General features: G+C 42.2%; 1 protein-coding gene across 1 annotated transcript in view; it reads right to left on the bottom strand.

Annotated features, from left to right (window-relative positions):
- Positions 1 to 8,573, bottom strand: part of LOC120995056 (omega-hydroxyceramide transacylase-like) — a 35,274-nt gene extending 26,701 nt beyond the window's left edge. The window contains exon 1 of the mRNA XM_040424029.1: positions 8,264 to 8,573. Within this exon, the coding sequence (XP_040279963.1) occupies positions 8,264 to 8,522 (259 nt within the window). The 5' untranslated portion in view covers positions 8,523 to 8,573. The remainder of the gene's footprint in view (positions 1 to 8,263) is intronic.
- Positions 8,574 to 13,612: the final 5,039 nt, after the last annotated feature.

Raw genomic sequence — 13,612 nt, 5'->3', positions numbered from 1 at the left:
ATTGCAAAAGGGACTTGCCAGCAGCAGATCTTAAAGATTTGCGTGCCCAAGTGCATTCAGTATGGCAGAACATTACTCAGACGACCTCATTGACAGCATGCCAAGGCGTATAAGTATGTGTGTTTCTGAACATGGCGCTTATGCTCAATACTGAATAAATTTAGATGTTTTGAACATTTTGCTGGCATTTTTAATCATTTGCATATCATTAACATATCTATTGATCCTTTGATTTCCATAATTTCCATAATTCCTTTTTTGTGGTGCATTTGCAATGTTGAGGAGTATATGTACGGTATGCTGAAAACTTACAGTACCTAGTTTTGGAGGCTTCCAAGACACAGAATATTCAAGAACAGTTTTTGAATTTTCTAAATATTTTACCATGATATGTTTTAAATAATAAATATTGCAGATAATACATTCAAAAGAAGAAGAACAACTTTAATGACCAAAACCATACCCAGGCACTGTGGTCAAGACAACACATCAACTACAAGAACTAGCACTCTGGTTCTTAAAGATTAGACTCTTCACAGTCTACATCTGGCATATACTCCAGGAAAAGCTGCCAGTGTAGATTCCGAATATGTCTGTAGGGTCCCATTTACCTGAAGAAGGTCAAAGGAGTGTCTTTTTGTCTTCGAGCATGCCAGTATACACCAATATACCTTTTCTGTGGTATGGAATAGCATAGAAGACTATGCTATTCTATATAGAGGTATACAATAAAAAACATATATACCATATTTTCTTGGGAGCCCATTCGCAATGAATCCCACTTATGCCTATACGGTGTGATATGTTGCAGCCTTCCATCGAGGTATGCTAAGCAGCATGTATACAAACAATCCCCGACCGTGGGTGAGGTCAGCCTGCAATGGTGATTTCAACATATACATGTGTAGTAGAAACCGAGTTCTATATGAAACTGTAGAATCCATGCGAGGATAACCAGCATTTTTCTAATAAATAGTGTCTACTGACATTTATTAAATAAGCTTCTATTTTGCTTCAATGATTTTTATGTAACATACTATAGTTATACTTAAAGTTCGTACTTCATTTACACATACAGGTCAATGGCAGAAGATCATTTGTTTGACAATTGGAAGGATGAGCATAACAGGAAGTAAATATTTTTTGTTAACTCTAGCAGGGACATTTGTATTAGGGCTCATTCAGACGGCCGTATGCTGTCCGCAAAAATACTGAATGCTATCCGTTTTTTTGCGGATCCGCAAAAAAAATGAAACATGTCCTATACTTGTCCGTGAAAATCAGGACATGGCCCCATTGAAGTCTATGGGTCCGCAAAAATACTGAATGCTATCCGTTTTTTTGCAGATCCGTTTTTTTGCGGATCCGCAAAAAAACGGATAGCATTCAGTATTTTTGCGGACAGCATACGGCCGTCTGAATGAGCCCTTACGCTGTATATTACATAAGGTATATTTTATTCTTTGTATACTCCAATGGTTAAAGGGGTTGTCTAGTCCTTTAATATATTGATATCCTCAACGAAGGCAAACAATATCTCCAATGCTGGAACTACACAGCTCTGTCCATTGCATAATGTGTGGAACTGGTTACTGCAGAACTGCTTCCATTCACTTGAATGGGAACAGCATTGTAGTAACCAGCTCTGTCTTTTACACAATGGACCGAGCTGTGTTGGTCCAGTGCCAGAACTACTTCTCAACAGGTAATCTGCAACCAGATACTGATGGCCTATCCTGAGGACTGGACATCCCCTTTAAGATATTACGATATATACTATTTGCTGCCACACTAAGGATACGTTTACATGGCAGACATTAACCCTGTTGTTCACTTTTCTGGTGCAGTTGTTCATGGATGAAGCTGACCCACTAACGGACACCCACCGCAGCTTCAAGGAGCATCTGACTGGGTACTGCACCTGGAAGGGGCATGTCCATTCTTGGCACAGTTGCGACTTTAAAACTCTGACTGTGCAAACTGCAGCACTGCCTCCTATTGAAAACAATGGGAGGCAGACACCATGTGGCCACTGTTGGAATTTGAAGTCTGCACCAAAATTCCAGCAACATAAACAGCAGTATGAACAGGCCCTAACTGCATTACTAATCATAATGCTGGATTCATGCACACTGTGTTTTTCCCTGTGATAATTATTGCTATTTTTAATGGCTTTTTAAAAAAAAAAATTTAGGGGGGATCAAAAACTCTACAGCCAAATGTTATTTTAAATTTTAGAGAAAATTACAGTTACAAAATTACAGTGTTTCTGGTAGTTTTTTGGGTGTTTTTCCATGTTTTTTTTAAACACAACATGCTGCTTGCCATTTTTCCTATAGGCTTCTCTATTGGACTTGAAAAGTGCCCTAAAAACATGTTATAAATGTAACCAAATTAAAAATGCTGCCAAAACTCTTGAAACTACTATATAAAGCACTAGTGTTGATCACGAAAATTCGAATCGCGAATATTAATTGCGAATATCGGCACTTTGAGAATTCGCAAATATTTAGAATATAGTGCTATATATTCATAATTTCGAATATTCTAGATTTTTTTTTCATCAGTAACCTCCCTTCTTGCTTGTGAGCCAATGAGAAGGCTGCAATGTCTTTGTCTGAGCTTAGCAACATCCCTAACAACCAATAGGAAAGCTGCCGGTAGGTACTATATAAGAACCTCCCCAGCAGCCATTTTCTACAGTTTTTTAAAGTTCTTAGAGAGACAGCAGTGTCATTGCTGTGTTCTGTGCTTTCCACACTACATTAGATAGTTAGATAGCTTATATATATAATACATATAGTTAGTGGGAGATAGTCAGTGTAGGTTATATCCTAATATAGTGTAGCTGTTGCAGTCCAGGGTTTTAGGTAGGGTTCTGCTTCCATATATACATGCAGACCTGCTAAAATGTGAAGTTTCACATATTGCGTACAGTCAAAAAAATTAAATAAAAACGTGTAAAAAAAATTTACAACGTTTTTATTTAATTTTTTTGACTGTGTTCATCTGAGGGGTTAGGTCATGAGAGCCATAGTTTTTTAATTTTTTTTTAATTTTCTGGGCGATTGTCAGTGGCTAAATAGAATTAAAATTGGGGAAGGGGATTATAAATTTAGTACTCCATGGAAGTGTGGTACTCCCTGAAGCAACTGTCAATGCAGAAGCCCGGATGATCGGGGCACGTGTCACACTGAGTGGTGGTGTCCTTCCATATCCCCCTCCTGTGACACACTCTGCACTTTTTTTGGGACCGTCCCTTCTTTCCAGTATGGGGGACCACACCTGGAAAGTGTTGGCCATCAACGATCCGGGCGCCTCCAGTTCCCAAGGTACTCCGGCCTGCTCTGCCCCGGTCAGGCCCTTGAGGACTGCCTCATAGAACTGGAGGAATTTCCCTGTGCTGCCAGCGCTCCGGGACAGCACAAAAGAGTTGTACAAGGCAACCTGTACCAAGTAGACCGCAACTTTTTTGTAGAATGCCCGGGTTTTGCGCATGGCGTTATATGGCTTGAGGACTTGATCAGAGAGATCAACTCCTCCCATATACCGATTGTAGTCGACGATACAATCGGGCCTGAGGACCATTGCCGCGGTACCTCGCACAGGGACAGGGGTGATGCCGTTACCGTGAATTGTGGACAGTACAAGGACATCCCTCTTGTCCTTATATCTGACCAGCAACAGGTTTCCACTGGTAAGGGCACGGGTCTCAACCTTGGGGATAGGTACCTGGAGGGGGTGGGTAGGGAGGCCGCGTTGATTTTTCCGCACGGTCCCACAAGCGGACGTGGATCTGGCGGCGAGGGACTGGAACAAGGGAATACTAGTATAAAACGTATCCACGTACAGGTGGTAACCCTTATCTAGCAGTGGGTGCATAAGGTCTCACACAAGTTTCCCGCTAACACCCAGAGTGGGAGGACATTCTGAGGGTTCAATACGGGAATCTTGCATCTCGTACACACGAAACTTGTAAGTGTACCCTGAGGTACCCTCCCAAAGTTTGTACACGCCATACCTCGCCCGCTTAGAGGGAACATACTGGCGGAAAATGAGTCTCCCCTTGAAAGCAATGAGAGACTCCTTAACAGCGACCTCCCTTCCAGGTACATAGGCCTCCAAAAATTTGACCCCAAAGTGATCGATGACCGGCCTGATTTTGTACAGTCGGTCATAGGCAGGATCACCTCGGGGGGACATGCTGCATTATCTGCATAATGCAGGCATTTCCGGATAGCCTCAAAACGGGAATGTGTCATGGCCATACAGTAGAGTGGGGTCTGGTAGAGGACGTCCCCACTCCAGTACTGCCTGAGACTGTTTTTTTTTTTTACTAGGCCCATGTGCAGCACGAGGTCCCAAAACATCCTCATCTCGGCTGCACTGACCGAAGTCCAGCCACCGGACCTAGCCAAAAAGGAACCCGGTGTTGAGCAATGAACTGTTGGGCGAACAAGTTCATTTTCTCCACCATCAGATTCACAAAGTGGTCACTGAAAAAAAAACTAAAATAGTCATATTCACTGAAGCCCACTGTGGAAATCTGGATTCCTGATTGGCCAACAAAATCAGGTATCATGGGCTCAAAATCCTCTGGGGTACACATGCAAGTTCACCGGTAGGGGGCTCAGGTGGACTTATCTGGTGGGCCGTAAAACTAGTACGAGCCCCAGAGCTGCTCGTACTAGTGTGGGCCGCAGGGTCCCTGGTATGGGGTCCCTTTGCTCCACCTGGCGACGTCTCCGCCGCTTTGGGGGCTCATCATCATCACTAGATGATGAGGAGGACGCGAATGACAAGAGGAAAGTGGGGTCATCCTCGTCCTCACTGGGGCTCAGCCTCCTCGGCCCAGAACGTCCGGCGGGCCATAGGGGAGTGTGTGTGCGCGCGTGTGTGGAAAACTTTATTTAGTGTGTGTGGGGGGGCACGGGTGTTTGCGTACTTACCCTAAACCTAACAGAAAAAAAAAAAAACTAAATAAAAAAAGCCCAAAAAAGTAAAAAATAAATAAAAAGATTCTAACTCGCTGATCAGTGGTCCGAAGCTGATCAGCGGTGGGGTGGGCGATGCGCTAACAGTGGCCGGATGCTAAGAGTGCTAAAAGTGCTTGTGCCCCAAAAAATGTGTGTGGGGAGGCGGTGGGGCAGGGGGGCAAACTGCAGCACCCCTGGGGGAATCTAGGGTCACACAGCTGAGTGTGCTGTGGACCCCAGACACCCGATCAGGGTGATGCTGAAAAAAAAAAACTTTCCCTCCCCTAAACTCTCCCTAATCTCCCTGCCTAATCTAAGCTGTCCCTAAACCTGTCCCTAGGTAACTGTGGTGGCTCAGATGGGGGGTGCTGGGCACAGATGAGGGGTGCTGGGCTCCACGAGGCTCCTCTCTCCACGCTCCAGGACGCAGTGTGGAGGAGGAGGCAGAGCTGGGGGAAGTCAACCGCCCCACCAGCCTGTGCAGCCAATTGGAAGCGATCCTGAGAGGTGATGTCACCATCACCTCTCAGGATATAAGGATGGTGATTGGTGGTGTATTATCACACCACCGATCACCATCCTATTCCGGGTTATCGGGTCACCAGAGACCCGAATAACCCGGAAACGCAGCAAACCGCAGGTCTGAATTGACCTGCAGTTTGCCGCGGTCGCCGATACGGGGGGGGTCACAGGACCCCCCTCGGCAGTGTCACAGAGTGCCTGCTGAATGATATATTAGTATCCCTATAATCACATTGATCCCTAAAATGAAGGTAATAACAAGTCATTTTTACCGCAGAAGGAATGCTGTAAAAACAAAACCGTAAAACTATGGCAGAATCTTTTTTTTTTTTTTCTACCCCATTTGGATATTTTTTTTTTAACTTCTCATTACATTTTATGTTATATTAAATGATCCCATTAGAAAGTGCATCTTGTCCCTCAAAAAACAAGTCCCGATGCACTATGTGAACGGAGAAAAGTTATGGCTCCAGGAAGGCAAGGGGTGAAAAATGAAAGGGTTAGGGATAAATACTGCTTCTGCTCTTTTTTAATTCACTCCTAGTTTTGGTTTAAAAAACTGCATCAAAGATACTGAATGTATGGCCGTTCCCTAAGGGATTTTCATATGGAAAAACCACAGCATAAGGTCTCTTTCACACAACGTTTTTTTTCCCCGTTTACGGGCCGTTTTTTGCATTCTGTATACGGTCAGTATACAGAGCCATTCATTTCAATGGTTCCGCAAAAAAAACTGAATGTACTCTGTATGCATTCCGTTTCCGTATTTTCCTTCCGTTAAAAGATAGACCATGTCTTACCTGCAAATCACGTTCCGTGGCTCCATTCAAGTCAATGGGTCTGCAAAAAAAACGGAACACATACGGAAATGCATCTGTATGTCTTCCGTATCTGTTCCGTTTTTGCAGAACCATCTATTGAAAATTTTATGCCCAGCCCAATTTTTTCTATGTAATTACTGTATACTGTATATGCCATACGGAAAAACAGAACGGAAAAACGGAAAAGAAGCGGAAACAAAAAACGGAACAATGGATCCGTGAAAAACGGACCGCAAAACACTGAAAAAGCCATACGGTTGCGTGAAAGAGGCCTAATACAGTACCAGCAAGGTGAATGAGATTTGACAAATCTCATGCACAATTTGGGGGTCAGTTATCAACCAATCTATGCCACTTTTTGGTGTATATTAGGCGTACATTTTGGTGCAAAGGTGTTTTCTGGCAAAATCTGCAGCTTTTTCCCCACTTACGTCACTTACGGCAGTGTGAGAAAAGGGGGCATGGTGTGGGGGGCGCATAAAGGGCAGGCCCATTTCATTTATCATTTTGTACACTAGTTTTTGGCATAGAAACGGGCTTAAATCTATGCCAGCAAGGGAGTTTGCATATGTTTAAGGCTACTTTCACACCTGCGTTCGGATGTGCGCTCGTGAGCTCCGTTTAAAGGGGCTCACAAGCGGCCCCGAACGCAGCCGTCCAGCCCTAATGCATTCTCAGTGGAGGCGGATCCGCTGAGAATGCATTAGTCTGCCAGCGTTCAGCCTCCGCTCAGCGAGCGGACACCTGAACGCTGCTTGCAGCGTTCGGGTGTCCGCCTGGCCGTGCGGAGGCGAGCGGATCCGTCCAGACTTATAATGGAAGTCAATGGGGACAGATCCGTTTGAAGATGACACCATATGGCTCAATCTTCAAGCGGATCCGTTCCCCATTGACTTTCAATGTAAAGTCTGAACGGATCCGCTCAGGCTACTTTCAGACTTAGAAATTTTTCTAAGTTATTATGCAGACGGATCCGTTCTGAACGGATGCAAACGTCTGCATTATAGGAGCGGATCCGTCTGATGAAACATCAGACGGACCCGCTCCGAACGCTAGTGTGAAAGTAGCCTAAGCTTGTATGCCGCCGGTACATGCATAAATTAGGCACATTCACTGCCAACGCAGGGGTATTAAAACCAGCGTATAAATCACTGGTCAGAAAGTGACCTTTTTTAATTTTTAAATATTTTTTTGAATCTGCAGCATGTCAATTGTTTCGGTGATACACTTTCTGTAGGATGGTTTTCCACATAGGATTCAAGTGGGTTGTTAACATAAACAGAAAATCTGCAACAAAAATCACGTAAAAATGCACAAAAATACTCATAAATATTGATTTATGATGCTATGTAACCCTTACAGTTATGGAATGTATTGGATAACACTGACAGCAAAAAAGTGAAAATATGAATTCTTTTTTCGACGCAGTAATTTTTAAAACCACAAGCTGAAAAAAACAGCACCATGTAAATTACTAGACGGATTTCCCAGTGAAATCAAAAGAGTTTTCTTGGCAGCTTTTGGCCATGGAATCCACATCGAAATCCATGCTGAAAAAACTCAGTGTAGGTGAACATACCCTAAGTGCTCCAAACTTTTGGGGAATTCTGCAAACGTTCTACAACAGTGGCAACAATTTTTTGTACAGGCGCTTTTGCATTTGCATCACAACAATTACTTATTTTTACCGCATTACCCAACAGTGCTATAAATTTGGAACTTTATATACTACCATGTGCACCATGTTGAAAACATTCCAGAAACATGTTTTACACATAAAGCCATGTATATACAGCATGTTCTCTGTGCCCCTCACATTAACAAGTATGTAAACAGCTAGAAGAATAGGGTTAATTTTTCAGAATGAAGTCCAATAACCTAGTGTTATGTAACATTTATCAAAGTGTCAATAGTGTAAAGTAATAAACCGCATGCAGTTCTTACCTAGATCGACATTGAAGACCACAGCAGCTGCAACAAGAGACCCTGCGGACGCTCCATACACCTGTGGTGCGGACTTCAATATTTCTGGGGCCAGGTCAAGGAGGGCTTTGACTGCTCCAATCTGATACAAAGCCAGAAAACCACTGCCAGAGAATGAGAGAGACAGAGGGCTCCTTCCAGAGGATGTCTCATGTTCCATGGCATCTAAAAAGCTGAACTTTCGTTTGCTTGTGTGGACAGGAAATACTTGTTTCTTCATAAAAACATTCTGCACAAATCAGGATTAGGCTAATAGACTGTAGCCAACAAAGAGTCTGTTTGTAGTAACCTGACCATTTGCATGCCCTGTTTGGACTGAATGTTACATAAGGTGACTGACAGGAAGACTTTCTGGTTACCAGCTCTTCAGTCCACAATTGCTGAATTCTTATCTGTTTGTAGCAGTACTTATTAGAAGGTTCAGAAAAACCTGATAAGATATGGACATATTTTCCAACTCCAGGTATGCAAATGTACACAACAATGTAGACATAACTCCACCATGCCATAACAAGACAAAGTAAAATATGGGGCTACACCGTGACAGGTGTTGTGATATGGTATCGCGACCTCACATTTAAAGATCTCCAATGGGATTGCGATGTGACCACCTGTTAGATTTGTGGTTGATTGAGGAGAATTACTTTGTCATCATAGACCACAATGAAAGTCGCCTGGGACTTGGCTACTTGGCAGTGTTTTTACTGCTAAATTACAGCTCCAAAATTGTCGTGTGACAGCAAGCTTCAGAAATATTTGTGGTTGTGTGCAGCACTCCAGAACAGGGTACTTGCAAACTTCTCTTGTTATATATTATACAATGTTATTTAACCCTTTGCCGACAATTTTGGACTATTTTTCAAATCTGACATGTGTCACTATGGAATGCTTTTGCTTATCTAAGCCATTCTGAAATGTTTTTTTCGTGACACATTGTACTTGATGTAAGCAAAAAATTTGAGTTGATATGTTTCACCTTTATTTATAAAAAAAAATTGCAGAAAATTTCATAAAAATTTGCCATTTTAGCTATTTCAATTTCTCTTCTTTCAAGATGGAGAGTTATACCTTATAAAATAGTCATTACTTTACATTCGCCATATATCTACTTTATGTTGGCATCATTTTGTAAAAATAATATAATTTTTTCAGGATGTTAGAAAGCTTAGAATTTTTAATTTTTTTTTTTTAATTTTTAAGAAAGTTTTCAAAAACAAAAAAGGACCGATTCAGTTATGAAGTCATTTTTGAAACTTCACCCCTCAAATTATTCAAAATTGATTTTTGAAACTTTGCTAACCCTTTAGGTCTTCCACAGGAATTAAAGGAAAATGGAGGTGAAATTTTAAAATGTAATTTTGTTGTGCAGATTTTCTATTTTAATCCTTTTTTTCTGCAGCACAGCAAGGGTTAACAGAAAAGCAAACCTCAATATTGATTACCCTGATTCTGCAGTTTACAGAAACACCCCATATGTGGTCCTAAGCTGCTGTATGGGTACAAGGCAGGGCGCAGAAGGGAAGATGCACAATACTGTTTTTGGAGGCCAGGTTTTGCTGGAATAATCTTTGGACATTTGGGCATCATGTTGCATTTGAAGAGACCCTGAGATACCTCAATATTGGAAACTCCCAAAAAAGTGACCCCATTTTGGAAAATATAATCTCAAAGAATTTATTGAAGAGTGCAGTGGGAGATATGACTCTGCAAGCATTTTAAAGAATTTAGAAACACTTGGTGGTAAAAAATTATATTTTTTACAATAAAATGTTGATTTTGCACCAAATGTTTCATTTTCACAAGGGGTAACCTCCTGTTACCCCTTGTGAAAATGAAACATGCACCCCACAACTTTTTATGCATTTTTTCCTGAATATGGCAACACCTCATATGTGGTTGCAAACTGCTGTAGTCAGAAAGGAAGGAGCCATTCCTAGATTTGCTAACATGGAATTTGCTGTAATCTATTTAAGGGCCATACATTTTTTTGTTGACTGAACTATGAGGAAGCTTTTTTTTGCAGTAAAATATGTAACCATTGGGTCACTGCCATCACAGCACAGTGGCCCGATGGGGAAGAGAGGGAGCCACCTCCCTCTGTTAACCCTATGGATGCCGTGGGTGGCTACTCACAGCGCCATCTAAGGGCTTAAACAACCAGGATCTCAGTCATTTCAGAACAGCATCAGCTGTATGTTACAGCTGACACTTGCTGCTGATGGCGGCGGCTCAGTTTCTGAGCCGCCACCATCACATACAATACTTCAGAAGGCTGCATGGGGGCATGTGGGGCAGGCTGCAGGGGGCGTGTAGGGCAGGCTACAAGGGCATGGCATCAAGGGCACAGTGGACATTGAGTGCCATGCTTGATTTCAGGCTCTGATCTCCAGAGTGGAGATCAGAGCCTGAAACCGGCATTTTAACACTGTCTATGCTACGATTGGTTAGCGGAGATTCCTGGCCTGTGACACTTTATAGTGTCACACAGCCCCGGTTAGGAGTTCGGACATAGCTGCAAGTAACATGCAATTTGGATGTACAGCTACGTCCAATTGCAGCAAAGAGTTAATGCTATTTTATATGTTCATGCCTTGTAATGTACCCAGTATAGCTTTCGTATAGATGAGACGGGGTAAACTACACCTACACTTAGAGTCACCCCTAGCTTATAAGGGGTAAAAATGGCTGTGGTATATATTACCAAGACAGGTTACAGCAAGCTCCTCACAGAGACCCAGAGCAAAGCAGGCGCTAGGACGCCGAAGCACAGCAATTAAGAAAATCTCTAGCCTTCATGCACATGTATCAGCTGACACGTTTCAAATGTTAGTACTATGACTAAGGGAGTTCTAACATCCGAAACGTGTCAGATACTTACATGTGCTGTGGATTTTTTTTCAAGTGAAAGAGTTAAAGATCCAAAGTCATTTTTACCAGTGTCTGGAGATTTTCTCATTTGCTGTAGTATATATTGCTGCCTATCCTAATATTTGCATAATCTGTATTCCACTGTTTACTATGTTTCATATGTAACTGAGGTTGTGTCACGGACGTACGGAGACATAAGGACGTTCCCGCGACAGGTGGCAGGAGATCTGTGAGACTGGCAACCGTGGTTTGATCAGACATGTTTTCCTTTTGGATCAAATGACGTCTGTGTTGTTTCTGGTGCTTGCCACACCTTCTTTTCTCAGGTGTGGCTATTATGGTCATTTAACCTTCTCTATTTATTGTTGTTTCTCCCACTATGCTATGCGGTTTATAGCTTCTGTTTGAGTTGTGAATAGCTGGTGTGTGGATCTCGGCTGAGTTCCTGGTGCTACCAAAGCTTCATTGAAGGTAAGTGTTTCCTTTACCATTTGTATTTTGTTTATATATATATGTGTGTGTTGCCTTTCCCTGTTTGTCATTAGGCCTGAGGGAGATTCCTGTTCGTCCTTCCCTATGGAGGAACCGGTAGACCCAGTCCTGACATTAGTTCCAGGGTCCTATAGGGTGACATGGGATTCTAGGGGGCCTGTTCATACTGGTAGTCTGTCAGGACTGGAGTTAGGGTTTTCTCTATGAGGTGTACATCTTCCTTCCCTAGTGTCCAGGCCTTATTCCGGTATCCCCTTTCCCTCCTATGCTCGGTGTGGTGTTTTCCTCCCAGACACTTGATTGATACTTTGGAGAGAGTTCAGAGAAGAGCTACTAAACTAGTACATGGATTGCAGGATAAAACTTACCAGGAAAGATTAAAGAACCTTAACATGTATAGCTTGGAAGAAAGACGAGACAGAGGGGATATGATAGAAACTTTTAAATACAAAAAGGGAATCAACAAGGTAAAAGAGGAGAGAATATTTAAAAGAAGAAAAACTGCTACAAGAGGACATAGTTTTAAATTAGAGGGGTAAAGGTTTAAAAGTAATATAAGGAAGTATTACTTTACTGAGAGAGTAGTGGATGCATGGAATAGCCTTCCTGCAGAAATGGTAGCTGCAAATACTGTGAAGGAGTTTAAGCATGCATGGGATAGGCATAAGGCTAGGGGCTATCCATAGTACTCAGTATATTGGGCAGACTAGATGGGCCAAAAAGTTCTTATCTGCCGACACATTCTATGTATGTTTCTATATTATTGACACGAGCGTGACAGGTTGGTTTTGGGTTATGCATCTATCTGTAGAATAAATATATTACTATATGTGACTGAGTTTACTGAGCATGCTCAGACTGTGTCATGAGATCACAGATACCAAACACAAACATAAATGAAATAAACACACCAACACAAGATAGATTGGATAACTAAAGGAATTTATTAAGGGTTACCAATAAATAAACATTGAATAAATGTAATAAGTAATTAAAAACTTTACCAGAATAAAACCATGGACTTAGTTTTACCTAACTCAAGCCTACTAATACCATACAATAAATAATCTTAACAGACCTAGTCGGCCCACCTTAAGTAGGCGACCATGCCGCTAGTTATACCATGACAATAAGGGAAGGAGGGGCGGGAGTTGCTCCGGATCTTCTCTTCAACTGGACTTAGGCTGCCCTGAAGCACGGATCTAAATATATACTCCTCCCGAAATGCTGTCCACCAATCCCAGGGAGTTGCTGTTTGCCAGTTTAGACCAGACCAAATAGATTCACTGACCTCGGAATGAACTTACAGCTAAAACCATTAACCACAAAAAAGGGGAGGGAATAAACCAACACAGTCATTGTAAACCCATGCATCCATTACGTCTGATGGCCCTGCTGGACTTATAGACATTGTAGAAAGCTAGAGATAGAAAGGAGGGGGCAGAGATTTGCTGGTGACAAGTAGTAGAGCTATGAGAGACTATTATGGAGATTTATGAGTGGAGAGTCTGGAAAGATTGTGAAGAGTTCCCTGAGAGGAGAGTCATCAAGGAGAGCAGCTTCTAGAGAGATGAGAAGACTGAGACCAGGGATAGAGACAACATGGCTACCTGAAAGCGGCTAAGAACAAAATGATACTTCTGCTATATATGAATACATGGGAAACTACCACTGAGGTGTTTAGACATAATATAGCTGCAGCACTATAACATTGAGCTATATAGCTTAGTGGTCAAGGCTCTTGCCTTTAATGTAGATAGTTGTCAAATCCCAGCAGAAACACTTAAAAAACAGAGGCTAAATACCCTTAAATACACAGGGTGTCCCCAACAGTGAAACATTTGATTTTACTGAAAAGAAGCAAAACTTTAAATATGATCAAATAACACCCCATGTTAAGCCACACACCCTTTTTAACCTGTGTAAAGTTGGCCAGTATTTTTTGTTGGG

This window comes from Bufo bufo, chromosome 3 (assembly GCF_905171765.1).
Source record: "Bufo bufo chromosome 3, aBufBuf1.1, whole genome shotgun sequence".
Lineage (NCBI taxonomy): Eukaryota > Metazoa > Chordata > Amphibia > Anura > Bufonidae > Bufo > Bufo bufo.
This window is presented reverse-complemented; position numbering and strand designations above follow the sequence as displayed.